General features: G+C 43.6%; 1 protein-coding gene across 5 annotated transcripts in view; it reads left to right on the top strand.

Moving 5' to 3' along the window:
* The first annotated feature begins 335 nt into the window (after positions 1-335).
* The window catches only part of DUSP22 (dual specificity phosphatase 22), a 61,656-nt gene continuing 35,886 nt past the window's right edge, over positions 336-26,105 (top strand). For 2 of the 5 annotated variants that reach the window (XM_036444750.2, XM_036444749.2), the window contains exons 1-4: positions 336-762; positions 6,434-6,478; positions 10,202-10,235; positions 17,067-17,149. In XM_036444750.2, the coding sequence (XP_036300643.1) occupies positions 742-762; positions 6,434-6,478; positions 10,202-10,235; positions 17,067-17,149 (183 nt within the window). In that variant the 5' untranslated portion in view covers positions 336-741. Of the gene's footprint in view, positions 763-5,351; positions 5,375-6,433; positions 6,479-10,201; positions 10,236-17,066; positions 17,150-26,105 lie in introns of those variants that run through there. The other 3 variants (XM_036444753.2, XM_045584199.1, XM_045584200.1) reach the window with 3 other exon arrangements.

The raw sequence follows: 26,105 nt of genomic DNA on the forward strand, positions 1-26,105 counted from the left end.
TCATTCCAGAGATGAGTAACCGAGCCCACCTTTCCTCGGCGGGCGCGCCTTCTCGGTCTCCGTGGGTGGGGGCGGGCCACAGAAATCCCCGCCCGGCTGGGTCTGCCGGCGATGAACACCTGATTCACCCGCCGCCCGGCGGGGCGACGCTGCTCGGAACAGCCCCGCCCCCGCCCCGCAGTGGTCCCGGGAGGAGGCCGGCGGAAGTCTGGGTGACTCTGCCCCCTCCCCCAGGCGGCCCGTGACGCCCGGCCGGGCGGGGACCTCCTCTGCGACCCCCGCCCCCGCCCCCGCCCGCCCGCGGCCCCGCCCATACGCTCGGGGACGCGCTTGCGCGCTCGAGGCCGCCTCCCGCCGGAGCCGCTCTGCGCCCCTCCCCCGCCGGCCGCCGGAGCCCGACCACACGCCCCAGGGAGCCGGGGGGAGGGGACGGGGGCCTCCTCGGCGGACGGGCTGAGCGGCTCCTGTTCCCGGCTGGGACGCCGCCGCTCCGCCCGGCCGAGCCGGGAAGTCCGGGGCGGGCGAGCGGAAAACCCCAGGGTCCGGCCTGGTGGGGAGCCAGCCGCGCCGCCGGCCGCCCCAGATTCCCGTTGTTGTTGTTGACAGTCAGTGCACGCAGTCCCTCCCCGCGCCTCCTCCCTCCCGCCCCACCTGCTCCCCGGCTCCCGGCCCCGCCACTAGGGAGCCTGCGCCCTCGGAGCCGGGTGTGGGAGCGGGCGCTGGAGCGCGCATTCGGCCGCCATGGGGAATGGGATGAACAAGGTAACGTGTCTGTCTCTCCTGTGTGCAGGTTTCGCCTCCACCTCTCAGCCTCCCTCAGGCGGGAGTGCGGGCTCCCCACACGTGCCTCCGTGGAGGGGGAGGCGGGCGGTGCGGGGCGGCGCCGGGCCTAGGCATTGGGGGGCGCCCCTGTGGGCCCCGCTTCCGGCGCAGCCCCCGCCTCCGGGCGGGCGGGCGGCCTGCGCACTCCTCGCTGTGTGGGTCGCCGTTCCGCTCCCCCACCCCGGCCCCGAGCTTGGCGCCGCGGTCCTCCTCCCCTGCTCACTCCCGGCTCTGGAGGCGTCGTCACGGGGTCGTTAGGAAACCAGTAGAGAGGTGTCCTCCAGTCTCTACCCTCCTTTTCTCCACAGATTTTGTTTATTTTTCGTGCGCACAGACTAGTCCTGTGGACCGAGAATTGACGGGCCCGATTCCCAGGTGTTTTAAACACCCATTAGGGGCGGGGCGACCTGAGAGCACTGACCGAGCTGACAGATTCTGGGTGGGTGGCTGCTGCTGCGCGGCCAACCTGTGGGCAGGCAGACCGCGGGCGTGCCCCCTGCAAATCCGTGCTGCGCTCTCCTCCTGCTCCGGCCGCGCCGCCTGCCCGCCTTTCTGCCTACTAGGCTGTGGGCTGCTTCCACCGATGGAAGGTGGCAGGAAAGGGACAAGCTCTTAAGCTCAGAGTTGCCTGGGATGTATGTATTCATGTTAAAGGTTTTGTGATCTGGTACTGGTGGTTTAAAGAAAAGATTTACAATAACTTTTTTAAAACCCTCAACACACGCAAGGTCACAGGTCTGTGGAATGGTCCTGGATTGGAGAGTAGCGTCTGGTCTGCTTCTCTTTCCCCATTGAATCCCACCCACTCACTTTTCCACATACATTCAGTACTCAAGGTTGGTGGATGTAACAATGTGGCTTTCTTTTTTTTATATGTCTCAGAACTGGGGTCAGCAATGACCTGGTTCCTTTAGCTGGAGTGTCAAAAGTGTGCTAGGGAGTGTTAAGTGACAAGATGGGAAAAGAGGCTTATGGTAGAAGAAGCCCTTGTACCTTCTTAACTCCACCTGCCCACATTGTTTCTTGTGTTCTGCGGATCCAGTTGATGAAAGAACTATGTGTTTTGGGCTTGCATATCTGAGGGTTTTTTGGTAGCCAGAATTGTATTCATTGTGTGTGTGGTGTTTTTTTTGTTGGGGGTTAGGGGAGTGGATGGTGGGGTAGTGATCAAATTTGGAGACAGACTATTTGGCTTTTGGATAACCACTTGCCCTATGTCAGCACCATGCATGAGTCTTCCCCTTATTAAATTAACACAGAACAACAGTAAAGCCACTTTCACAAGTTTGTGGGCCCTGTCTGCTTTCCTAATAACTGTGGTCATACCTCGGCTTTCCTTTGGTTCTTTCAACAGTATTTCCCACTTAAATTGCTTACTCTCCAGCTCTTTCAGCATGTCATTTATTACATTTATATTATAACTCAAAAGAACATATTTCAAAATACAAATGATTGTCCAAGAGTTCAAAATTAATTTCAAGCTTTTTAGCAAAAAGTCACATTATGAATTTACCCTTCAAGAAAGTATTACTTTATGATTCTATCCTAACCATCTTGTGTTGTAAATAGAACCACTATCTCCAATCTAGAGATGGAGAAACATACAGACAGATTTAGAAATATCCTTAATTCAACAAATATGTATTGTGTACTTGCTATTGTAGTCAGGTGCTGTGCTAGTTGAGTGGGTGGGGTGAAAGTGTGATGGTAATGACACAGACAGAGCCTTCAGTGTAGACCAGCGATTGCCCAATAGAAATAGGTGAGCCAAGTATTTAATCTAGATTTTTTTAGTAGCCACATTAAAAAAGTGAACAGAAACAGGTCAAATTAAAGTTAGTAATATATTTTGTTCAACTGAAATATATTCAGAATTTTGTCATTTCAACATGTATCCAATATATAAAATTATTTATAGAATGGTTTACAGTTTTATGTACTACATCTTCAAAGTCTGGTGTATATTTTATACGTAAATCAAATCTCATTTTAAGTACTCGGCCATTGTGGCTAATGGCTACTATATTACACAACGTGTGTATATGTGTGTGTGAGAGAGAAAAAGAGAGAAGACCTGCATAAACACAGGATGGGGAGGAATACAAGCTCCAGGATAAGATAGGCAATTTCAGGAACGTGGAGTAAGTAGATGTGATGAGAGAAAGCTTGAAGTATCATTTAGGCCAGGCCAAGGATCCTGCTTGGGCAGAGATGTTTAAGCTGAGGTCAGAATGAATTGCTCAAAGTTACAAGGTTAATTAGTGGCAAAGTAGGCTGCCGGAAGCCAGAAATTAAAAGCATTAACTAGAGTTTGTTCATGTCTTTGTGTGACTTGGAATTAGGCTTCATATTTTCCCTGTCTATAAAAAAATAAGGTTGATTTGCAGGATCAGTGGAATTATTATATGGTGCTAACCATAGAAATGCTTTTCTAAGCACTTTTATGAGTAATACATGATGCCCTTCAAACTGAAAATGTAATTGACAGTACGTGTGTCCTGAGGTTACTGGGACAAGATTTCTTTCCAGTATGCCAAATTAGTCATTCTTGGCCAAAGAAAACTTATGAACTAAACAATGCAGATTCCATTCTGACTGCTTGGAGTTTTTACTTATATTTCATGCCCTCGAGAGGATCTTATCCATATGTTCCAGTCTTGAGGAGAGCATCATGCCCATCTTAGGTGTACACAGTGTGTTACACAGAGTATAAGGAAGAAAGGCTTCTTTGTTCTGGGCAATTGAAGATGATGAGGAAATACAGAAAGAGAACACAGCAATTGTGATCTATTATTTTTTGAGCCTCATATGTGCCTGCAGTTTATAAAATCTAAGCCTCACTACAGCCTGTCTTTTCCTTTTGTACAGATTGGAAATGGAGACTGGTAGAGATGAAGTAGCATGATTAAAGTCTTACCAAATGCTAGGAAGAGGCAGGACTGAGTTTGGAGCACAGTTCCCACTGATTTTGAGGATAGGAGAAGCCCTTCCTTTACCTGGGATGTCAGTTCAGTCCACATGAATTCTAAAGATAGCAAAAAAATAATTTGAGAAAGCTCCCCAGAGTTCCAAATTAATTGCAAAATAGGAAAGCCACATCCTCTCTTCATGGTTGACATTAATAAAGCAAAAGGAGAGAAAGGGAGGCAACTAAAACTATCATTTCATTCCTTTTTGTGCAGTTCCCAAATAGATTCTCTGAACTGGTCAAAATTATAGTCACTAATGAGCTTATTGTATGCCAGGGCAAGTCTTGAGACTTTACCTTTGATCCTCACCACAGCGCTGCCCAGTAGATACTGTTATTTGTATTCCTGTTTTACGGTGAGGTACACAGAGTTTAAGTGACCAGCCCAAAGTTGCCTGTCTGGTGAGTGGCAGAGCCTGAACTCTAAGCCAAATGATTGGGTTCATAGCCATAACACAGAGTGCCTCTGTGCTGCTAAAAGGGTCAGACGAAATGTCTCTGTTGAGGATTAGAGTAAAACCGAATAGGCTATTGCATTCAAATTACCATGTTTCTGTGGAGCATTTGCAAACTCCTAATTGACTCAAAGTTCTCTCAAGTGTCTAAACCCCCAAATCTTTTCGGGAGGACCTATAAAGAAAATGACTATCTCATTATCATCTTATTAACCTTAAGTAGTATTATAATACCCCATTAAAAACAAATATCCAGTTTTTCTAGCCTGCATTATATTGGAGAAACGGGCCCAAATGTGTCTCCAACCTGAACTAATGACCTAGAAGTGTGCTAATATGGTACCACCTTCTGGCTCTTGTATTCTGGTTGATGTATTTTCGCCCCCTGACTGAATGGTTGGCTCAATTCATCCAGCACCCAGCTGCCCAGTCTGGTAGTCTCTTCCTTCCTCCCACTCTGCTCTGTGTCCTCTAAAAGCAACCTTCCGAGTATAAAGGGATGTTGTCCAGTATTTCATGGGAAACTTGCTTATGGTAATAGGAGACAAACACTTCAATTAGTGCATCACTTTTAGATGAGAAGCCCACATTGTAAAAGAAAGAGGGACAAGCTACTAAAAAGCCTGACTTAAAGTGTCTCCTATTCTGCTGCTTCATGCTGCAATCTTGAACAATGTTAATGAATGTTTCTTTTTTTTTTTCTTTTAGTTTTTTTTATTTCAAAAAATTTTTTTTTTAAATATAATACCGTTACTTGCAATAAACATTAATATCTCAAGAGATTTTAAATATGTTACATGCAATAACCACCAATTCAAGAAAAATTATCTTACATATAATATTACTATAATAAACATTAATATTTCAAGAATAAAAGGATTTTAAGTATAACAATATTACCAAAACTGTACTAATATAGTATGATGGGAAATATTAAAAATCTGCTAATAACAGGATTACTTCTATTATATTCTAGTATATTTCCCCCTCTGGCTCTATTTTTGTTCTTCAGTTTATGTTACTCATTATATTCCACCAATGAGTGAGATCATATGATATTTATCTTTCTCTGACTGGCTTATTTCGCTTAGCTTGATGCCCTCCACGTCTATCCATGCTGCTGTAAATGGTAAGAGTTCCTTCTTTTTTTACTGTAAATGTTTCTGAGCTTTGGTTTCTCTATTTCCCTTGATTCATAGGGACGGTGGGTAACTTATCTAATATCCTATTTGCTCTAAAATGAGTTCAATAATACTTCCTCCAGTTTCTGCCCAGATTCTTGAGAGAAGCAAATGAGAATTGATGAAAAGACATTTTTACCAACTATAAGGTGCAAATCTGCACTTGGATTTGGCACATCAGTAGTTACAGTAGTGATGGCATCTGCCTTGGATATGGTCGACACCTGTGGTAGCATAGCTCTTTTCTTCTTAGGAAGATAAGGTAGTATAGTTGCTAAAGGAGTATAGTTCAAGGGGAAATAGCTCAGGGGATCAGCCCCCAAGGCAGAGACCAGGGCTTCTCAGCCTTCAGTTTTGAGTTTGAGCTGTAGCGTTCTTTGTTGTGGGGACTGTCTTGTGCACTATGTAGGAGGTTTAACACTATCCCAGGCCTCCACCCACTAGATGCCAGTAGTCCCCTCTCCACTTGTGAAAACTAAAATGTGCCCACGTATTACTATTACATGTCCCCTGGAGGGCAAAGTCATCCCTCATTGAGAATTATTTACTTAAGGTTCTTCACTCAGAATCTCCTGACACCTGTGTTAATCTGGAACCCAGTCATTCTTAAAAGGCCAAAGAGACCTAAGAGGTAGAGAAGCACTGTTTAGTATGGGAAGGAGTTAGAAGATCAGACATCTTTGTGCTGTTAGATGCTGCAGTTTCCACATGGCGGCACCTGACTTCACTTCCTTCATAATTATTCAGTTGTCCATTTACCCAGTCATCAGATTATGTTATTGAATACCTGCTATCGTCCAGGCACTGTGTTAGATCCTATAGTGGGAAATAATGTGCTATCCAAGTTGGTCCGAAGCAAATTACAGAGAGTACTCCCTCTGTGGGAGGTAAGTGCACTGTGAGTGGCACACCTGTACAGCTGTGTCTGTGGGGCTGATGGACAAATGGCACTATGTTGGCGGTCTCTCTATCTTCTCTACACTACCTGCACATTTTCTCTTTTTCAGCATTGCAGATTCATTTCATATCGAAGGAACAGATGCTTAAGGCCTGTAAGTGCACGCAAGAGTATTCTCAGATTTTTCTTTTTGTAGGTGCAAACTGGTTATGTTCTTAGCCACATGGCATTAAGAAAGTCTGTGACATTCAACCCTTTAGGCATCCTCCAGAATTCTCCCTCTCACCCGTGGCTTTAAAATTCAGAAAGTCCTTTCTGACCGAGGGAGAATTATAAGCCTTCCTTCACCCCCATTACCTTGTACTACTGCTTGATCAGGAATTTTCTCCCTTATATCTGTTTGGGTTGTGGTCTTAGATTCCATGGCATCCTGAAATACTAAGAAATGTTTAAAAAGTAAACTCAAAATATTTCCTGCCTTAGAAACAGTATCCTTTTGTGCTTAAGATCATTCTTGCAGATAAGGATTTGATTTCATGTATTTCTGTATGAATAGTGTTAGTAAGGTGTGGATGAGAACAATATTGATCAAGGGGAGCCATCAACCATGGAAAATTTTTAGAATGGTCTCAGAATTACTGCAGAAGGAGACTGCCTTATCATTACCTATCTCCAGATAGTCCTTTAACAAAAGTAAGAATCTTTTGGCCAGCAGTGTCAGCATCTTCCTTCAGTGATTATCTCTTCATGTGCCAGACTCAGTGGCAGGCTTTTGGGACATAGCAGGATACAAAACCCTGTTTCAAGGTCAATCAGAAAAGTAAGCAAATAAAATAATTTTAGGTCTTGATAAATACAATGAAGAAAATAAAGCGGTGATGTAGTAGAGGTGGCAGGGAGTTTGTAGTCATGAGAGACCTCCCTAGGAGCTGTCATCTCATGGGAGACCTAAGTGACAAGAACCACCAAGGGGAACAATGGGGAAAGAATATCCTTGGCAAAGGGAAGGGATAGTTATTCCCAAGGCCCAAAACTGATTAGGACCAATTCTGAACTTATTTTTTTAGAGTCACAGAATATTCCCAAGTTACATTTACTACCTTTTCCCCTTGATCTGTCCTTACTTCCTACCAGGTGTGAATTCACTGTTCATGCTGTTCCAGGTGAATGCCCAACTCTCTCCTGGGCTCCTCTACAAGCATCTATCTGCTGGAAAATTATTTTGTTTCCATTTGTCTCGTTTTTTGAATTTAGGGATTATTAGTAACAATAATATTGGAGAAATAGGGTCACATTTTTTGTTTTTTAAGTTTGAATTACAGTTTTAAGTATGATTGGTATAGAAATTTAAATATTTATGGGCTTTTATTCCTAGAAAACAAAAATGGAATTTTTCTCCCTGCCAGTGGTCAATCCTTCAGCCGTCCTTATTCTTGTTTTGTAATTGTATGTGGCAGAAACTGAGATTGAGCAATTTGCTTTTTATTTCCAGCCCTTGAAACTCTAGTTTACTCTTCTGGTCTTGAAAATTGAGTTAAAAGTTTACTGACATTACTCTGTTCTCTCCTTATATTACTTAAAAAGATCTTAACTGAATACAGAATGTGCATCTTAAATGACTTTAGTAAGTTGGCTTCTTGATTTTGGTAAGCTCAGATCTCTGTTTTTGCCAGCTCTTGCCCTGGCATCCCTCAGGATGCTGCTTTCATCAGCCCAGCCCCAGTGCCTCAGCCTGGTTCACTGACCCCAGACAGAAACCAGCCAGGGCAGAAAGGGACAAAATTTGATCTCACAGGTTTCATTCACCATTTGTTTTCATATTTCTCCTTTCCTTGCTTTGACTCCTCCCACCCTATTCATATTGTTTATTTGCTCATTGAAAAAAACATTTACTAGTACTTGAGTACCTATCAATCTAAGGGAAACCAGTTGAGTTTAGAGAAACATATTCACACATATGATGCAGGCAGCAGGTAAATTAGACTGTTGTGGGCAGTAGTCAGCCTGCACTTGTGTTTTACTTACCTATCGAAATGTTTAACATTGTTTTTCTTAATGTAGATGACAGTGTTTGAAAATTGGGTTGTTTCCCATAAAACCTGGGTGCTGGGTTGGGGGGCCTGGCCTATGTCTCCCTTGGATGAGGAGAATATGGGGGAAGGTGCTAGGCATAGGGCAGAGGCTATAGACATAGCAACCTCGGTCCTTGCAGTCTCACTTGCTGAGGTGTCATATGTAGGTGTCATCCTGATAGCTACTTAGAGCCCTAAGAAGATCTTAATCTGAAATATCACATGATGAGCTTTGCACCTTGGAGGTAGGTTGAGGAATTTTTGGAGTTGCCAAGTTCAGAGGTAGGGAGATGTCTAGGAAGTTATTGCAGTAAGTAAGAGGGGAGGGCTGAGGAGTCGAAGGAAGTGCTAAGTGGAGTCCAGAGGAGGGAAGAGTCTCCTGTGAGTAACCTCCAACTGGTCCTTGGAGTACCAGTGGGGATGCTGCTTTCAGGGTGGGTAGGACTTTGCTAGTTGGTGACTTGCCTGATGGTCTGTGAAACTTATTTGCAATTGTGTATCTTTTCTTGATTTAAAGGCCTACATCAGGGTCTGTGGTCTCAACAAGAGAACCCAAATGTGGCTGCTTTATATAGAGTAGGTCAGGCCCCAAGGTCGTTCGTGCATATGCCATTGGTTTTTAGCAAGGCAAAGATGCACAATAAAATCCATGCCCTGAAGAACGTCACTGGGTGCTGCTTTCAGGTCTCTTAGGGAATTGAGCAAAAAATAGGGAGCGTGGAGCAGAGCCGGGTACAGGGTAGTGGTGCTGACATGAGGGTGTTGCTTGGGTACTGGGGGTATGTAGGGAAGTGTCATCAATACCTGTGTGTTGTGTGCACTGAGCAATCTGTCTGGTACTGTAGCTTCTGCAGCAGTGTCCCTAATTGGACTTTAGAGTTTCCATACAATGTATTGGAAAGACAAAAATGATTTTCTGGTTTCGTTTTTTGCAAAGTGAAAAATAAGTCCCTGTTCTCATCTCAGATCTACTGAATCATTTTATATGGGGGTTGGGGGCTTGTCCAGAAATTTGAATTTTTAACAGATTCTGGTGGATAGTTTGGTTTGAAAACACTGTCTTAGGAGAAGTAGACATTTAGGAGCAAATGCATGTTCTTAATTAACTTACCCATTTAGATAGTCCATTCATTCATTTAGCAATTTTTTGTTGAATGATAATCATGGGCCAAGCCCTGAGCCAGGAGCTGGGTGTGCGGCTGTGAGTGACAGGATATGTTTGCCGCCCAGAAAGTTTTCCAGCCCAGCAGCAGGCACAGACCTTCACCTTGTAGTGCCCGTGATAGCATCACTATAAGGAGAGCATAGCAGACTGTGGGCACTGAAGCAAGGGTCTACTCCAGACTTGGGGATCAGGACAGGCGTCCTTTGGGCATGAGTCATAGCTGCCTAACAGTGGGAATAACATGCACAAAGGCCTCAGACAGCAGAGGGCAGGTTTGCTAGAGCTGTGAGAGAAGCCTTGTATGTGCAGCAGGTATAGAGGGTGTGTGAAGAGTATACTGAGAAAAGGAGGAGTCATGGAGAATCCTGGTCTTTCAAGTTCCACAAATAGATGGGCACCAACATGCGACCATCAATAGGTTATTTGGGAAGGCTTACTATTGGCCATGGGAAAAAGGCAGGAGCCTGGAGACAAGGATGCTTGCTTGTGTGTGATATCCATCTAGGGAGGTGCTGGGAGTGGATGTGGCAGGTGATAAGCCTGTGCTCCAGCTACTCTGCTGAGGGTTCAGCCTCTATATTCAAAGCACTGTCAGTTTTAGGTCCCTAACACTCACATCTGGTCTGTGTCTCTTCCCTAGATCCTGCCTGGCCTGTATATTGGCAACTTCAAAGGTGAGTTCTCTTTTCTTTTGTATTATTGTGGTAAAATATGTATAATGTAAAATATACCATTTTAACAATTTGTAAGTGTACAATTCAGTGGCATTAACTACATTCATATTGCTTGTAAGCATCACCACCATCCTTCTCCAGAACCGTTTGATTTTCCCACCTGGAAATTACTACTTTTAATAAAATGAAAAGTCAATTATTCTCATCTTATGTTGACTTTTCTTTTACCCTTTAGACACTACCCCCTTCTCCGCACCCCAGCCCCTGGTAACCACCATTCTACTCTGTGTCTATGAATCTGACTACTTTAGGGGCCTCACATGAGTGAAATCATGTAGTATTTGTCCTTTTGTGTCTGGCTGGTTTCACTTGGCATAATGTCCTTAAGGTGCATCTATGCTGATGTGTCAGAATTGTCTTTCTTTTTAAGGCTAAATAATATTCCATTTTATGTATATACCACATTTTATTTATTCATTCATCTATCGATGGACATTTGGGTTGCTCCCACCCAAAGGTAAGTTTGCTTTTTAAGAGGTCAGCTTTAGCCTTCTCACCCATGATTGAAACAAGGTATAAACTTGGTTTATTCAAAGTCTGGTCTGGAGGTGGCCACCACTATTGTTAGACCCCTTTTGGACTGGACCCTCTTGGCCAGTGTTGACTGAGTGGTATGAGCTTGCAGGTTCCAATTGGACCTTTGACCTTCATTTTAGTTCTATATACATGTTCGAACATGATATAAAGAAGATGGCTGAAAGACTCATTTAGTAGCCATGTAATTTATTTATAATCTTTTATCATTTTTTTCTAGTTATTAATAAATTTTCAGAAATCTGTTTTTTTATCACCTGGGAAAACTAAGAGAAAATTTTATTTTAGCAGATTATTCTCATCTTGTATTGACTTTTCTTTTCATATATATTTTCTGCTGCTTATTCAATACTAGAGGCTTGGTGTGTGAAAATTCATGCTCTGGAGGCGGTGTCCCTCAGCCCGGCTTGCCCCCTCTCACAGTTCAGGAGCCCTCAGAGGTGGGAGGTGACCTGGCCATCAGGGGAAGGTGATGCCCCCATCACACTTCTGCTGCTGCCACTGCTGGTAGTGCAAGCCTTGGCTGGCCCTGGTTACCTGAGCCTTGGGGGACCCTGGGCAGCTTGGCAGCCGCCATCTGAGGCTTGCCTATGCCTCAGGCCCACCTAGGCAGCTGGCCAGCTGCCATCTGAGGCTTGCCTTCACCTCAGGCTGGTCCTAGGCAGCTGGATAGCCGATGTCTGAGGCTTGTCTGCACCTCAGGTGTCAGCTAGGTAGCCGTCATCGGTGGCTTGCTTGTGCCTCAGGCATCGGCTGGGCAGCCACCATCAGAGGCTTACCTGTGCCTTGGGCTGGCCCTAGGCAATTGGAGGGCTGAGGGTGGGTCCTGCTACACTGTGTGCCTGCTGCCCCAAAAGGACTGTGGGACTCCAGCGGGGCTGAGGGGATGAGGGGACTGGGTGCCATCATCTTGTGGCTATGGGTGCCACCATCTTTGTGATGGTGTGATGGTCAATTTGCATATTCCCTCTTTATTAGCTAAGATATGTTTGATTTGCTGTCAGTTATTGATTTTTTATTTTTAGCTTATCTGTCTCAAAATGTTCTGTGGTCACAGAGGTCAGTAGAAACCTAAAGAGCAAGTGAATGATGGCAAACAGATTTTTTATTTCCAAGGAGGGTTGGGTGCCCATGCTGTGTGACACTGAGTGAATTTAGTGAAAACTGGTTCCTCAGCATGGAGACAGGGTGTGTAGAACAGGAGAGAATACACAGAGGAAACCTGCAGAAACCAGCCAGCCTTGTTGGGTTCAGAGCCAACTTTCATCATAGGATCTGAGACTCCACCCTCCTCAAGCAGTCCAACACACACTGCTGTTAGTTTCTGGTTGTTGCCTAAATTCATGATTCAGAATCAAGTTAATTGTAAAAACAACCTGTATGATTTCTCTGCATAATAATTGTTCCTCTTTTTCCCAGAAAGCTCCCAACTTTGCTAGTCCCCTCAAAGAGAATTAAGCACGGGAAGCTGACAGCTAGCTGCTAATTGCTACTAGAACTCATTAAAAATAGTACTGGAGTTCCTAAATCAGTGAGCTTTGTAGTTTGGGAAAAGCACCAAGTGGTAGGGAGGTGCTCAGTAAAGTCCAGAAAACACAGAAGAAACCTGCAGTTTCCAATCCATTAAAAAGCCAGTTTCTTTAGAGGTTTACTCGGCAAACTCACTAGTCAACAGAACCAAATATCAACAGTTCAATGATAGAAATTTCTTTTGAGAGCCAAATTTTTTAAACTTAAACTTCTTCTAACGCCACTTCTTCAAAATAGACTTGCCTAGGCCGTGGTATTTTGTGGAAGAGCCACACTCAAGGGGCCAAAGAGCCTCATGTGGCTCACGAGCTGCAGTTTGCCGACCATGGCCCTAGCCGATTTGGCTCAGAGGATAGAGCATCGGCCTGCAGATTGAAAGGTCCCAGGCTTTATTCCTGCAAGGGCACATGCCTGGGTTGCGGGCTTAATCCCCAGTAGGGGCGTGCAGGAGGCAGCCAATCAATGACTCTCATCATTTGATATTTCTATCTCTCCCTCTCCCTTCTTCTCTAAAAATCAATAAAAAACATTTTAATAAATACTAATCAAATTAAATACTTCTGCCAACAGTTTGTGATAGTTTTATCCTTACACATAGAAGGTTACTTTCTTATAAAGGGACATTATGCACAACTTTTAAGTAAAGATTTAACACTCTTTTTTTACTAAAATCTGTACCTATTTTCTGAATATTCAGTGACATAGGAAACCTTCCTGGTTCCAGGATTCTTGCTTTGTGGGTTTCACCCATTAGAGAGTTCTGCATCAACCACACTGTCTTTGTTCAGGTGGTGATTCTTTGTTGTTGACATCAGCTATTCTAACATTAGTATGTGATTGTGTTTTATTTTTATTATTATTTTTCAAATTTCTTTATTGATTAAGGTTTTACATATGTGTCCTTGTTCCCCTATTACCTCCCCTGTTCCCTCCACTCATGCCCTCACCCCTCTGTTGTCTAGTGTCCATTGGTTAGGCTTATATGCATGCATACAAGTCCTTTGGTTGATCTGTGGTTGTGTTTTATTCACATACTAATTCACCAGGCATTTCTTAAATACTCATCAAGTGTCAGGCTTATCTACACAAGAAGCTGGGAAGAAGTATTGTATCTATATAGTTGCCTGTGAATTTACTCATTTATTCCACACAGTTGTTGCAAGGCACTGTGCTAGGAGTCTGATGTGGATATGTAGCCTGGCCCTCGAGCATGTACTGAGCAGGGGAACAGTTCCTGCAGAGTTGATCTTGTCTTGGAATTCAGCTACCCCACAGCCCATGAGCCAGATGTTTGCCCTTGATACTTTAAGCAACCTCAGTGTGAGAGCTGATGATAACCTCGCCCCTCCCTCCCTCCCTCCCTCCCTCCTTCCTTCCTTTCTTCCTTCCCTCCTTTTCTTCCTTCCATTAGAATCCTCTGCATGTCACACTGCAACTTCCCTTTTTTCACTTTCTTTTTAACTTTGGACTTAATCTGGTCATGATGACGATGATAATAATAATGACAACAATACCATTTACCATATACCAGCCAAGCACTGTTCTCAGCATTTTATATCATTTAGTACTTCCAGCAACCCTTTGATGTGGTACTTTTTGCCATTTTCCAACATTATACAATAGGTGAGAAGAGTGAAGCACAGAAAAACTTGCCAAAGCTCAGGACCAATAAATGTCAGAGTCCAGATTGGTAGAGAAGGGAAAAGGTAGAAACTGCCCCATTTTGACCCCCAATCCAGGTAGGAGATAGGTCTATTTAAAGGTTCACCCCACTGACAATTATTACAATGTGTAGTAATTTGTAATTAGAAGTCTTTCAGTTTTACAATGTGAAGCATAAGTGCAAATGGATTGGAATCTCTTGCCCATCATTCAGCAGATTCTCAGCTTGGGAGGCAGAAGTTGTTTTGGAAATAACTTGGAACATGGCTTGGGCTTCAGAGCAGAGGGATTTGGTCTCTTTATAGCAGAGACGTTTCTTCTCCCCTCCTATTCCCCTCACCCTGCATGGCCATCCTTTTGAATTCACAAACAGTGCAGCAGGTGCTTTGAGTATTGAACAGGCATTGCCAAAGAAGTTCTTTCCTCCCAAGTTTATGTTTTTCTTGACCATTTGTGTTGCTAGTGTTAATTTCTAATTCTTCTTTGAATATATTTTTGTTAATTTTATTCAGAAGAAATTCTGCTTGACTTTGTTGGACTAGCTTATTTCCCATAGCCATTCTGGCATCTCTAACATCTTGGGACTTTTTACCCTGTCCATCTTCTGTGTCAATATAGAGTGCTAATTTTCCTTCCTAAGGAAGCATGAGGCTGTCACTTTGCCCTTTAGGACAGTATCTTATAGGAATCCACCTGCTCCTTCCATTATGTTCACCCAGTAAATGGTGGAGTTTTCCTCCTGTGAGGCAGGGGACATTCAGTAGCAGAGAAGAATATGTTGGGTGTTTCTGTTTTAGTGCTCCCATTGTGTGAAGGAGACAGTTCATCTTCAGGAGGCCTGATAAAACAGACCTGTGGGAGGGAAGAGTGTCGGAGATGGGGGGGAGGGGGGGTAAAGGAGACAGGTGACAAGAAGTCCAGGGTCTAAGGAGATGGTGGCAGAGAGAGGAACTGCCATTTTCTTTGAAGTCAGTGTCTTATTTGTGGTGTTGAGTGGTCTTCTCTATGCAAATATGTGTAATCTTATTCCCAAACCACTTTTTTTATTGTTCATCTTAATCTGTGTTACAAAAGCATATTTATGGGGTGATGAAAATGTTCTAAAGTTAGATTGTGGTGAAATTAAAAATTCCGCATATGCTAAAACCCTTGAGTTGTACACTTTAAAAGGGTGAATTCTATGGCACATGAATGATCCCAGAAAGATGTTTTTAAAAAGACAAAAACTATATTTAAACAAATATTGACCATTAAATTCAAATCTTGGGCAGGATCAGAATCTGGAAGCTCCTGCCGTTGAGTGTCCCCAGCTTGCCTTAAAGAGCCCATCTCCCTTGCCTTTCTGTATGTCTCCTCTGTGAACACTAGATGCTTTAGTTGCTCTTGTTTCACTTGTAGATTCACAAAAGCTCTAGTGATAACTTGAGAATCACATTTTGGTGAGAATGTGGAGACTGGCAGCCTGTGGATCCCAAATGATTCCAGTTCCTGCCTAATTCAGAGCTCACTAAGGGCTGCACCTTGGAGATACCGTGTTTCCCCGAAAATAGGACATCCTCCGAAAATAAGACCTAGCACATGGAAAGATAAGACATCCCCTGAAAATAAGACGTAGCGCAACTTTGGGAGAAAAAAATAATATAAGACACTGTCTTATTTTCGGGGAAACAGGATAGATAGCTGAATGGGGAGGGTCAGAATGGAGTCCTCTGTGTGTGAGGGAGATGGCTGCTGTGCATATCTGAATTTGAAGCTTGAGATGGCTAGAGCAGTTAAGAGAGTCTTAAAAACCAATATTTTAATATTTTTAAAGTTTTTTCTTTCTTTAAGTGTGGTGCATGCTCGTTGCAGAATATTTACAACAGTGTTCTTAGGTTTTGTTTCATCATCAAGCTAATTAGAAATGCATTTTCCTCAGCCCTGTCTTAGACCTTGAATTAAGTTGGAGCCTAGAAATCTGCCTGTTTAACAAGCAACCCCTCCCTCCCAATAGTTCATAAGCATGTTAAATTTTTTAAAAATATATAAAAAAGAAAAAAAGTGAAAACGCTTATAATTACCTCTCTTAAAGATGACCATTTTTGGGGCTAATTCTTTACAGCAGTTTTACCCACCTAAGTGTGTCTATCTTTATGTGTTTTTACAAATTTTATTTATATTGTATTTATAGTTTTGTACCTGTTTTATCCTCTGTTTAACATTATATCCTGAGCATTTTCCAATGTCATTAAATATTCTCCAGAAACATGATAATTAAACAGTTAACTTTCTGTCTGTTTTATCCTCTATAATTTTAAAAAGCTCAGCCCAGGCCAGGACAGAGGCAAGTGACCACCTTATTTCTTGCTGGACCTGTTTCATGAATTAGAGATGGGTTACAGCATGGTGAAATTCATACAGTTTTTATTCTACTTTGGAAAGGAATGTAATGGGTGTCTCCTTAGTGTCATATGCAGATTATTTAATAGCCGACTCATAACTTAGGTACAATTCTGTTTAGCATTTATAGAAAATGTTCCATTTTTTATTTTTGCCCTAAAGTGAATCTATGTAAACCACAGTCTTGTCTGTATGTCTGGACCCATTCCTACTTTTGACATTAAGGCACGGTCATCTCTGGCAGGTTCCTATATTTTTACACAGTAGTGAGTCTTTTGTGATTAATTTTAACTTGGATTATTAATCATTAAAAGGCAATTTTAATACATTTTAAACATCTTTAGTGTTATGTGTTTTATTGAGTCTACAATTTAACAATTATCACCTACAAATTGATCTCATGGGTTCACTTCCTTGATCACAGTCTTTATCTATCTTAGTACCTTTCCACATTCTGAGCCAGTCAGAAATTAACATAGTTATCTGCAAAACACATAAAAGAGATAGCCCTCTAGTCCCTAGACCTAGATTATTTTGGGTATGGTCAATTCTGAAGTTTCAAGAAAGAAAGATGTAAGTCATTTTGGGGGCATTTTCTGGCTAGACGTGAGGAGGAATCAGTCACTTGCAGAGTAATGACTTGCCCATTTTTTTCTTCTGTGACAGATGCCAGAGATGCAGAACAGTTGAGCAGGAACAAGGTGACCCACATCCTGTCTGTCCATGATAGTGCCAGACCCATGTTAGAGGTAAGAACGTGTGCTGGGGTGCAAGGGACACCCGTGTGCTCCTTTGGTTGCTGTTGTGCTCGAAGGACTACATTCACAACCGCAACCTAGTCGAGGGACTACATGCCTGTGGAATGCGGAGGGTGTGTTGTTCCCATTCTCCTGCTGCATTGCGAGCTTGGCTTTCTTGACTATGTACCAGAGATAAGTTGATGCTGCACTGATTTCCCTCTGGGTTTAAAGGACATTTTAGACCCATTTCATTCCTTTCAAAATTATCTCCAATTTTAGAATCCAAAAGAATCTGGGCTGCTTATTTCCTAGTTGTTGTTTTTTCCCCCACTTAAGCTCAATTATGACTCATTTGCACTTGGGAATAAAAGATAATGGGAGATAAGTCACTGGAGATTTCCTAAGACTCCTCTGATACAGAGGCTGTCAGTGTTGAAACTGTTGTGTATTAAGTTTTCAAGTAAACAAGGTTTGTCAGTCTGTACATTAATTCCCAAACCATCTTCAGTGTTACCCCAATGGACTGTTTAAGCTGTTGTCCAGGAGCCAAATCTGTTTGTTTGTTAGCCTTGGCAGAGTCCAAGTTACCTCTTTTTAGGAAGGTAATGCATGTGTGGTTGTAACGTGTATTGTGTTTTTCTGTTGTAGGGTAGGGTGTTGGAGAAAATGGGGCGATTTGTTCTGAAAGAAATAATCCTAGTTCAATTTGTTTTCATTTAAATTCATATTCCAATAAAAGTTTATGATCTATCAGAATAGATCATACACTTTTATTGTTAATCTATTTTCCTTAGCCATTAGAGCTGCCAGATTAGAGTTAGTATAAAATAAATGAGGACATGGAGGAAGAAGTGATTCTGTCAAATCTTGTATAGACAACTGTATGTGGTAAGCAACTCGGACCATTTCTTGAGATCTGTGAGCTGGCACTTCTGTTTCAGCTCATACTTCTTGTTAAGGTGCTATAATTTGTGTTGTAGCAAAATTTCATTGAAAAACACAACAACAATAGCACACCATTTTTGGGAATAATAGTTCCATTTTTTTATCTAGGAATAATAATTTTTATTTAAAGCATAGCCAGGCTATGGCCACCATCATAAGTTAAACATAAACAGTCATGATTGATTTCCTCTTAAATCATAACATGAGACTTGAGGTTTCCTTTATTTAATGAATGATATAGATGTCCTTTCCTCCTCATCCTCGAACCCCCCTCCTGACTCGATGCTCCATTTAGCGGAATGTTGTCCTTGTCCTGTATGAACATGGCCCTTGACCTGTCCCATTGTAGCTCCTGGTAGATACAAGATCTGCAAGTGTTAGACGTAAAGGAGTGCCAGCCCTGATTTGCCCAACCTCTCATTTTACACATGGGGAAATGAAGGACTAGTGAAACAGGTGGGATTGTAGCCCGGTGTAGAGAACACTGTTTGCGTAAAACCCTCAGAGCTGTGGGTAACTGTGTTCCCATCAATAATATACTGCATATTTCTTTTTAGCCCCTACATATCTCAGTCTAACTTCACAAGTAATTCATGAATACATTCTTATTTTTTTAAAAAATAGAACAATAGCCTCTCTTATGTAACAACTGCTCACATTAAGTTATTGGAATAGAGGAGTTTCACCGGCCAGGGATCAGATGGTTCAGACCTTTGGTTAGCCCTTGCCTGATGCCCATGGCAACTTCTATCTTAAATTGCAGCTCTAGTTCCAGAAGCCACACTCTCACCAGCATGGGCTAGGTCACGGATATTAACTTGTTTGGAGTAGGTAGGGAATTAACAGGTAGATTTGATCCCTAGAGTGAAATAAGGACAGAGATGAAGGTCAAAGGGCAGATTGTGTGCAGGGCAGAGCAGCTGCAGTGAGCTGCTCTGAGTCTGAAGAGGGGCCCAGTAGAGAGTGGAGGGGAAAGAATGAGAGAGAAGGGAGCTGGACCTGCTTCATTTTATAAGAGCTTCAAAACCATGCATGTTTATCTTATGATCCCTGACTTACTCTGAGTAGCACTAGTCTCGGGTGGAGCTGGAAGAGAGAGGTAGTTACTACCGTGTTTCCCCGAAAATAAGACATCCTCCGAAAATAAGACCTAGCGCATGGAAAAATAAGACATCCCCTGAAAATAAGACTTAGTGCATCTTTGGCAGCAAAAATTAATATAAGACACTGTCTTATTTTCGGGGAAACAGAGTATCTAATATAGAAAGGTTTCAGCTCACAGGAGTTCTGTGAGTCTTGCTGTTGTGTCTGTGGATTGGGCAGTGCACTTTAGGTCGTTTCCAACAAACATCTTAGTGAGTTTTAAAATGCTGGATGCTTAGCATCACTTAGAAAGGGATTTTGGAATCTTTAGGTCTGCTCTAAGTGAGAAAGGGCCGTCATATGTTCACCGAGGTTTCTAAAACAGAAGCCAGAGGTAGGGGCTTCCTGAGGATCTCAAAGGATAGGCATAAGCTGTCAGACATTAGGCCTGGAATATGATGCTTTGCAAAAAATAAATAGGGAATTTAACACCTTTCTGGAAGATTTACGGTGTTTTGACAGTAAAAGGTTCCAAGTTCCGCATTGAAGGTACACATTAACCAGTCTCTCTGAGCAGGGACCTGATACCATCTGTGGAACTATGTTCTGCTGAATATGGTCATGGGAATCCAGAGTCAGGAGGACTCTGGAAAGGGCCACAAATCTGAGTGAGTATCCTGGGCAAGTGGGTGTTCATAGGAATGTTCAGACACCTGAGTAGCCAAGAGGACTAGCGTCAAGGAGGTGGTGCCAAAACTGATCTCGTTACTGATGGAGGCTGCCGGATGGTGAGTTTCTGGACATCTTGGTATAAAAGAGATAGACAGAATGGAAGATTACATAGTTTTTGTGCCTGTTATAGCCTCTTAGGTGTAATCTGTTGCAATAACAGTACTATAAAGTATGCCCACCATAAAAGAACTCATGAATATGCTGATATCTTCAGTTATTATCCACTTATTAATTTTTAAAAAATAAATTTTATTGATTTTTTACAGAGAGAAAGAGAAAGGGATAGAGAGTTAGAAACATCGATGAGAGAGAATCATCGATCAGCTGCCTCTTGCACATCCCCTACTGGGGATGTGCCCGCAACCAAGGTACATGCCCTTGACCGTAATTGAACCTGGGACCTTTCAGTCCGCAGGCCGATGCTCTATCCACTGAGCCCAAACCGGTTTCGGCTCCACTTATTAATTTTATTTAGGAAAAACTCTAAGGAATTTTGTTGATTTTAGATTAGATTAGATCTGATTTTCCATTATTTGGATAATTGTTTGATGGTTTCTGACATGGCATTAGCAGGGTCTCCCACTCTTCGTAGCAACCTGATAGGTGGAAGAAAATGAAAGACGCTGTTCTCTACCTGCTGCACCTGAACCTGGTCCTGGAGTGCAGCAGCTTGTCTCTGGTGTTTCTGTGCTGGATGCAATGAAGTTCTCCATCCTCTGAACCAGGAAGGTCAGTGAGGGGGAAGAGGTCTGAGGCTTCAATTATCTCTCCGAAGAGTACCTGAGGAATAAGTCTTTGGAATGAAGACTTTTAGAAACTTGGGCACCTCTATACTCACACGAGTCAGCCCTAAACTAACAGAAGATGCTGAAGAGCTCTGGCTCCCATTTTTATGCCTGCTGCACAGGGTCCTGGAGATGACCTACTTGATCCCATCACTGTGAGCAAGAAGCTGAAGTTCAGAAATGTGCAGGGATTTGTTCTTGATCCCACAGCTGATGTATGGCTTTGTGGAAACCTGGATCTGCTCTCAGGTTATCCAGTGAGTTTCCCTGCTGTAGTTCTCTGGTAGCACAACTGTTGCCCCTGAATTTGTCAACAGTATTGGTAGATGTTGATACATCAGCTTGGGAAAGGATTGTACCATTTGTGTCTTGATTAACAGTGTATGAAAGTGTATTTCCCCAGACTACCACCACCATCGAATCTTATTCTTCTTTACTTTTTATTAGCAATATTTTTGCTTTTTATTATTGCCTCAAGTGCCTTCCTCATACTGTTGAGTCTTTTGTCCAGACGTTGAATGCAGGGAGTTAATGATTTATTCATTTCTTGAACTCCTACTACATGCCACCCGAAGGTAGGTGCAGGAGATAATAGAAGTAAATCTCAGTATCTGCCCTGGTGAAGCCCTTAGTGTATAAAGAGGATATGCATTATGGTTATTTTATAAGTATCCTATTTAATAAAACAGTAATATGCAAATTGGCCATCACTCTAACACAAGATGGCCACCCCATGTGGACAAAGATGGCTGCCCCTATGTGGATACAAGATGGCGACCACAAGATGGCCTGCAGAGGAGGGTAGTTGTGGTCGATTGCTGGCCTGATGAGGGCGGTTAAGGGTGGCCAGACTGCAGGGGAGGGCAGTTGGTGTCAAACAGGCTGGCAAGGGAGGACAGTTGGGGCAACCAGGCCTGCAGGGTGGGCAGTTGGAGGGAACCAGCCCTGTAGGGGATGGCAGTTGGGGGGGACCAGGCCTGCAGGGAAGGGTAATTGGGGGCAACTAGGCCAGCAGGGGAGGGCCGTTAGGGGTGATTAGGCTTGCAGGGGAGGACAGTTCAGGTGACCAGGCCTGTAGGGGAGGACAGTTAGGGGCAACCAGACCTGCAGGAGAGAGAAGTGGGGGTGACCACGCCGGCCAGGGAGGGCAGTTAGGGGTTACCAAGCTGGCAAGGGAGGGCAGTTAGGGGTTACCAGGCCAGCTGGGGAACACTTAGGCATCATTCAGGCTGCCAGGGGAGTGGTTACGGATGATCAGGCTGGCAGGCAGAAGTGGTTAGGGGCAATCAGGCAGGCAAGCGGTTGAGAGCCAGCAGTCCTGAATTGTAAGAGGGATATCTGACTGCCCGGGCAGTCGGATATCTCAAGAGGGGTCTCAGATTGGAGAGGGTGCAGGCTGGGCTGAGGGACACCTCCCCACCCCCCGTGCATGAATTTTGTGACTGGGCCTCTAGTTAATAATAATTACCGTCAGTGAAACATGAGCTCTAACTCCGGGCAGGCCTTTGGTGCTAGGAATCGAGTAGGAACTGCAGCTGTGGAAGCTCCAGCAACAAGGTTCCTCTTTTGCTGTGTGTATCTGGAGGCATATGCAGTGACAGGTATTTGACCAGGGCTTTGGAAGGGACTGGAAATTTGGTAAATCTGGTTGGTGACATTTGAGCCAGGCGAGGCTAGCTGTAACAAGACATAATGCTCCTGCTGGGGCCCTACCACCACAGACCATGCCTGTCTTGTCCACTCCCTAGAATTGGTGAGCCACCAAGGCAGATGCATCATTCCAGTGACAACTGGCTCACATCCCCTGCCAGCAAGTGGCAGAGCCAGCAGGAAGTAAATCACTTACATGGTTTCAACATGAATGAAACCCAGCCCTGTAATTATAGCATACACTGTTTGCATGTGTAGGTCTTGGTTGGGAAGCTACTTGCATTTAGTCAGAAGTGTTTTCTCATTTGTGAGCTGTGTCTTTGGTGCCTACTGATGGCTTCAGATTTGAGGGGTGGTAAAAACTTCTGCTACAGAGACGGTGCTTTTCAAATCAGAACCCTCATATTGTTCAAAGGTGCTAAGGAAGTAATATTGAGTAATGAAAGGTTTCTCCTTCCTCTGAAAAAAGAAACAGAACTCTTTCTAATGTAAAAGATTTCAGTGTTTGTTTCATTTTTCATTTTGGGTATTTAACCAGAACACCTGCAGGAAACAAAACTATTTTTCACTATTAACAAAAATGCTTTAAAAGGTACGGTATTCTCATTCCTTCACTGGCCAATAGCCCAAAGAATTTTAATTTTTAAATAATGTACATTTTAGGATTAAATAGAAAAAATATTATTTGGTAACAGTGTTTCTCATGCATTCATGTGTGGAATAGTTTATCCCCCTATATTTAAACTAGAACGTTGTATGTCTACCAGATAGGTTTGTTTTGTTTCTTTATTAATTTCAGAGAGGAAGAGAGAGGAAGGGAGAGATAGAAACATCAGTGATGAAAGAGAATCATTGATCAGCTGCCTCCTGCACATCCCTTACTCGGGACCGAGCCCACAACCCAGGCACCTGCCCTTGACTGGAATCAAACTTGGGTCTGTTCAGTCTGCAGGCCAATGCTCTATCCACTGACTCAAACTGTTTGGGCCAGATAGGTTTTTTTAAGCTAAAATCAGTTTGGTTATTGTTTTCCACGTTAAGTTGTGAGTTTTATATTTTTAACCATATAAGTTGTAGTTTTTTATTATAATTTTTTAAGATTAAGATGTTTTCATAGACAGACATTTACTCCTGGTGATTCTGTTTTATATTTCTTTTAACTCTGAAAGCATTCTTTTTTTAATGTCCAGGCTCAGAATTTTCTTTTGATAGTTTGTTTGTAGTTGGCCCCTTCTGGTTTTGATATTTACTGTTACCTATATGTCTGTACTGCTATTTCACTGACCTGTTTATTTCTGAGGAAACTCACCAAGGTCAGGTATTCAGTCTGCTTAGACAGTGATGCTGAGGGACCAAGGGCTCCTGGAGGCACCTCATTCCCCTGCTACATGTGCGCCTGGTGACCATCCCCATCTCTCTTCCTCAGAAGTTTTTTTTTTTTTTTTTTTTTGGCTCCCCAAATGTAAGACAAGCCCAAGCCCAGATTTTCAAAGGCATCTATACTAATAAAAGGGTAATATGCTAATTAGACCAGGGGATCTTCTGGACAAAGCCATGGTGGTGGGGCCGAGGCAGAGGCAGTTAGGGGCGATCAGGCCAGGAGGGGAGGGCAGTTGGGGGTGATCAGGCCAGCTGGGGTACAGTTGAGAGTGAGCAGGCCAGCAGAGGGGCAGTTTGGGGCAAGCAGGTTGGCAGTGGGGGGCAGTTGGGAGGATTCAGGACAACAGGGGAGCAGTTAGAGGCAAGCAGGCCACCAGGGGGGGCAGTCAGGCGGCAAGCAGGCTGGCAGTGGGGGGCAGTTGGGGACAAGCAGGCTGGCTCGGGGGGGGCGGGCTGTTGGGGGCGAGAAGGCCAGCATGTAGAGTGGTTAGGGGTGATCAGGCAGGCAGGCAGGTGAGCAGGTAGGAGCCAGTGGTCCTGGATTGCTAGAGGGATGTCATACCTCGAGGGATCCCAGATTGGAGAGGATGCAGGCCAGGCTGAGGGACACCTCCCTCTCCCCACAACCCCCTACCCCCTTGCATGAATTTCATGCACTGGGCCACTAGTTGAATTATAAGAAATTGTGCTTCTTTGTGCACTTTTTCTCTCACGCTCGTCCTGCTTATCCAAGTGTTCTCCTCCTCTCAGAGCTCAGCCAAATCTCCTTCTGAGAAGGACATTCCCAGTGCCCTCCAACCTCAGGGCTTCGTTCCTTTTTCTACAGTATTTTGGGTCTGTACTCTTGGTTGGGTTGTGAATTGTGTATGCTCTGTGATAGCTTCTTTAATATGTCAAATAGCTGCTTGACCTCTGTTTGCTGATCTAGCCCTTTTCCACCTCTGCCTGGGCTCTGGAGCTGGTCGGTCACAGGACCGCTGCAGCAGGTGCTTCACTGGACCTCTGTTTTCCTCCAGCACTCAGCCTGGCTGCTTCATAGGGCCCTCTTCAGAGAGCCACATGCATTTTCAACTCCATTCCAAAGTGAGACATCTTGTCTTCGGTAATATGTGGCTTATTGGTGGTAGGTGAGGGTTGAAGGAAGAGCTGTACAAAAATGATTTATTAATCACAAGTAATCTGTGAATCCAGAGGGTCTGGTAAATGCAGTGCAGCTTTTGAGCATTGGCAGGTCTAGATGTCCTGTTCTACAGAGCTCTTATGGCCTATAGTTCAGGATTACCTCTTCCTAAGTTATTACAATAGAGAATTCCCTGTGAAACTTCTGTGACTTTCTGATTGATCTCTTAAGGGTCCTTCAGCTGCCTTTGGTTTGCATTAGAAGTATGGTTAACAAGAAGGACAGTCCATCAACAACGATCAGTGAATAATAAATTCTAAGGGTTGCCACAGCCAAGACAGCATGCTTAAGGTAGGGGCAGAGCTGGTTGAAATGTTGTCTCAGATTTCAGGGAGCATATAGCCAGATCATGAAAAGCTGAGAGAACATTCCAGGCACAGGGGCAGTGTTCTGACTCATGAGGAAGAGCCTTGTCACCTGTGGTGGCCGCTCAGTCAGACTGCAGGGCTTCACCCCAGCTGTGCCTTTCTATCTGGTGACCATAAAAGCCCACAGCTCTCAGAACCCTGGATCCACCCTGTCCATGACCTTCAGGTAACAGGAGCTGAGGCTGCATTTCCTCTGGCATAAGCCTGGTATCTTGTCTCATACACATAGGGATGGGCTAGGGTGTTCACTGGAGCTCTGTTTGTAATAGCAAAAGACTTCAGCCCCAACACCCCCGTCCCAAACATACACACACACACACACACACACACACACACACACACACACTCTCTCTCTCTCTCTCTCTCTCTCTCTCTCTCTCTCTCTCAGCAGAAAGTAGTGGTCAGTTATGATATGCCCATATTAAGAAATACTCTGCAGCAGTTCAAAAGAAGAGAAGGTTTATCTGTAGGCACAGAAAAAGATTAACTGTTACACAAAAGAAGCAAGTTGTACAATAATATCTACAATATCTAAAATTAAGTACCAATTATATATTTCTGATATCATGTAAGTATGTAAATGCACACACATAAGGGTTTGAAAGGACCATGTCAAACTCCTAAGAATGGTGAAAAGAATTGGGATAGGCAAGGAGGGTGGCAAGGATGAGTTTCACTTTTTTCTCTATTATTACTTATTTTTACAATGTGATTATTTTCATACTATGTTTTTTTTAAATGAAGAAAGGTAGGGCAGGAACACAGGCAGGTGGGTGGCCACACTCTTGGTAATAATGACAGGTAATAGAACTTAGTTATCACTTTTTGTAAACAATTTGAAA

This window comes from Pipistrellus kuhlii, unplaced genomic scaffold, assembly GCF_014108245.1.
Source record: "Pipistrellus kuhlii isolate mPipKuh1 unplaced genomic scaffold, mPipKuh1.p scaffold_m20_p_2, whole genome shotgun sequence".
Lineage (NCBI taxonomy): Eukaryota > Metazoa > Chordata > Mammalia > Chiroptera > Vespertilionidae > Pipistrellus > Pipistrellus kuhlii.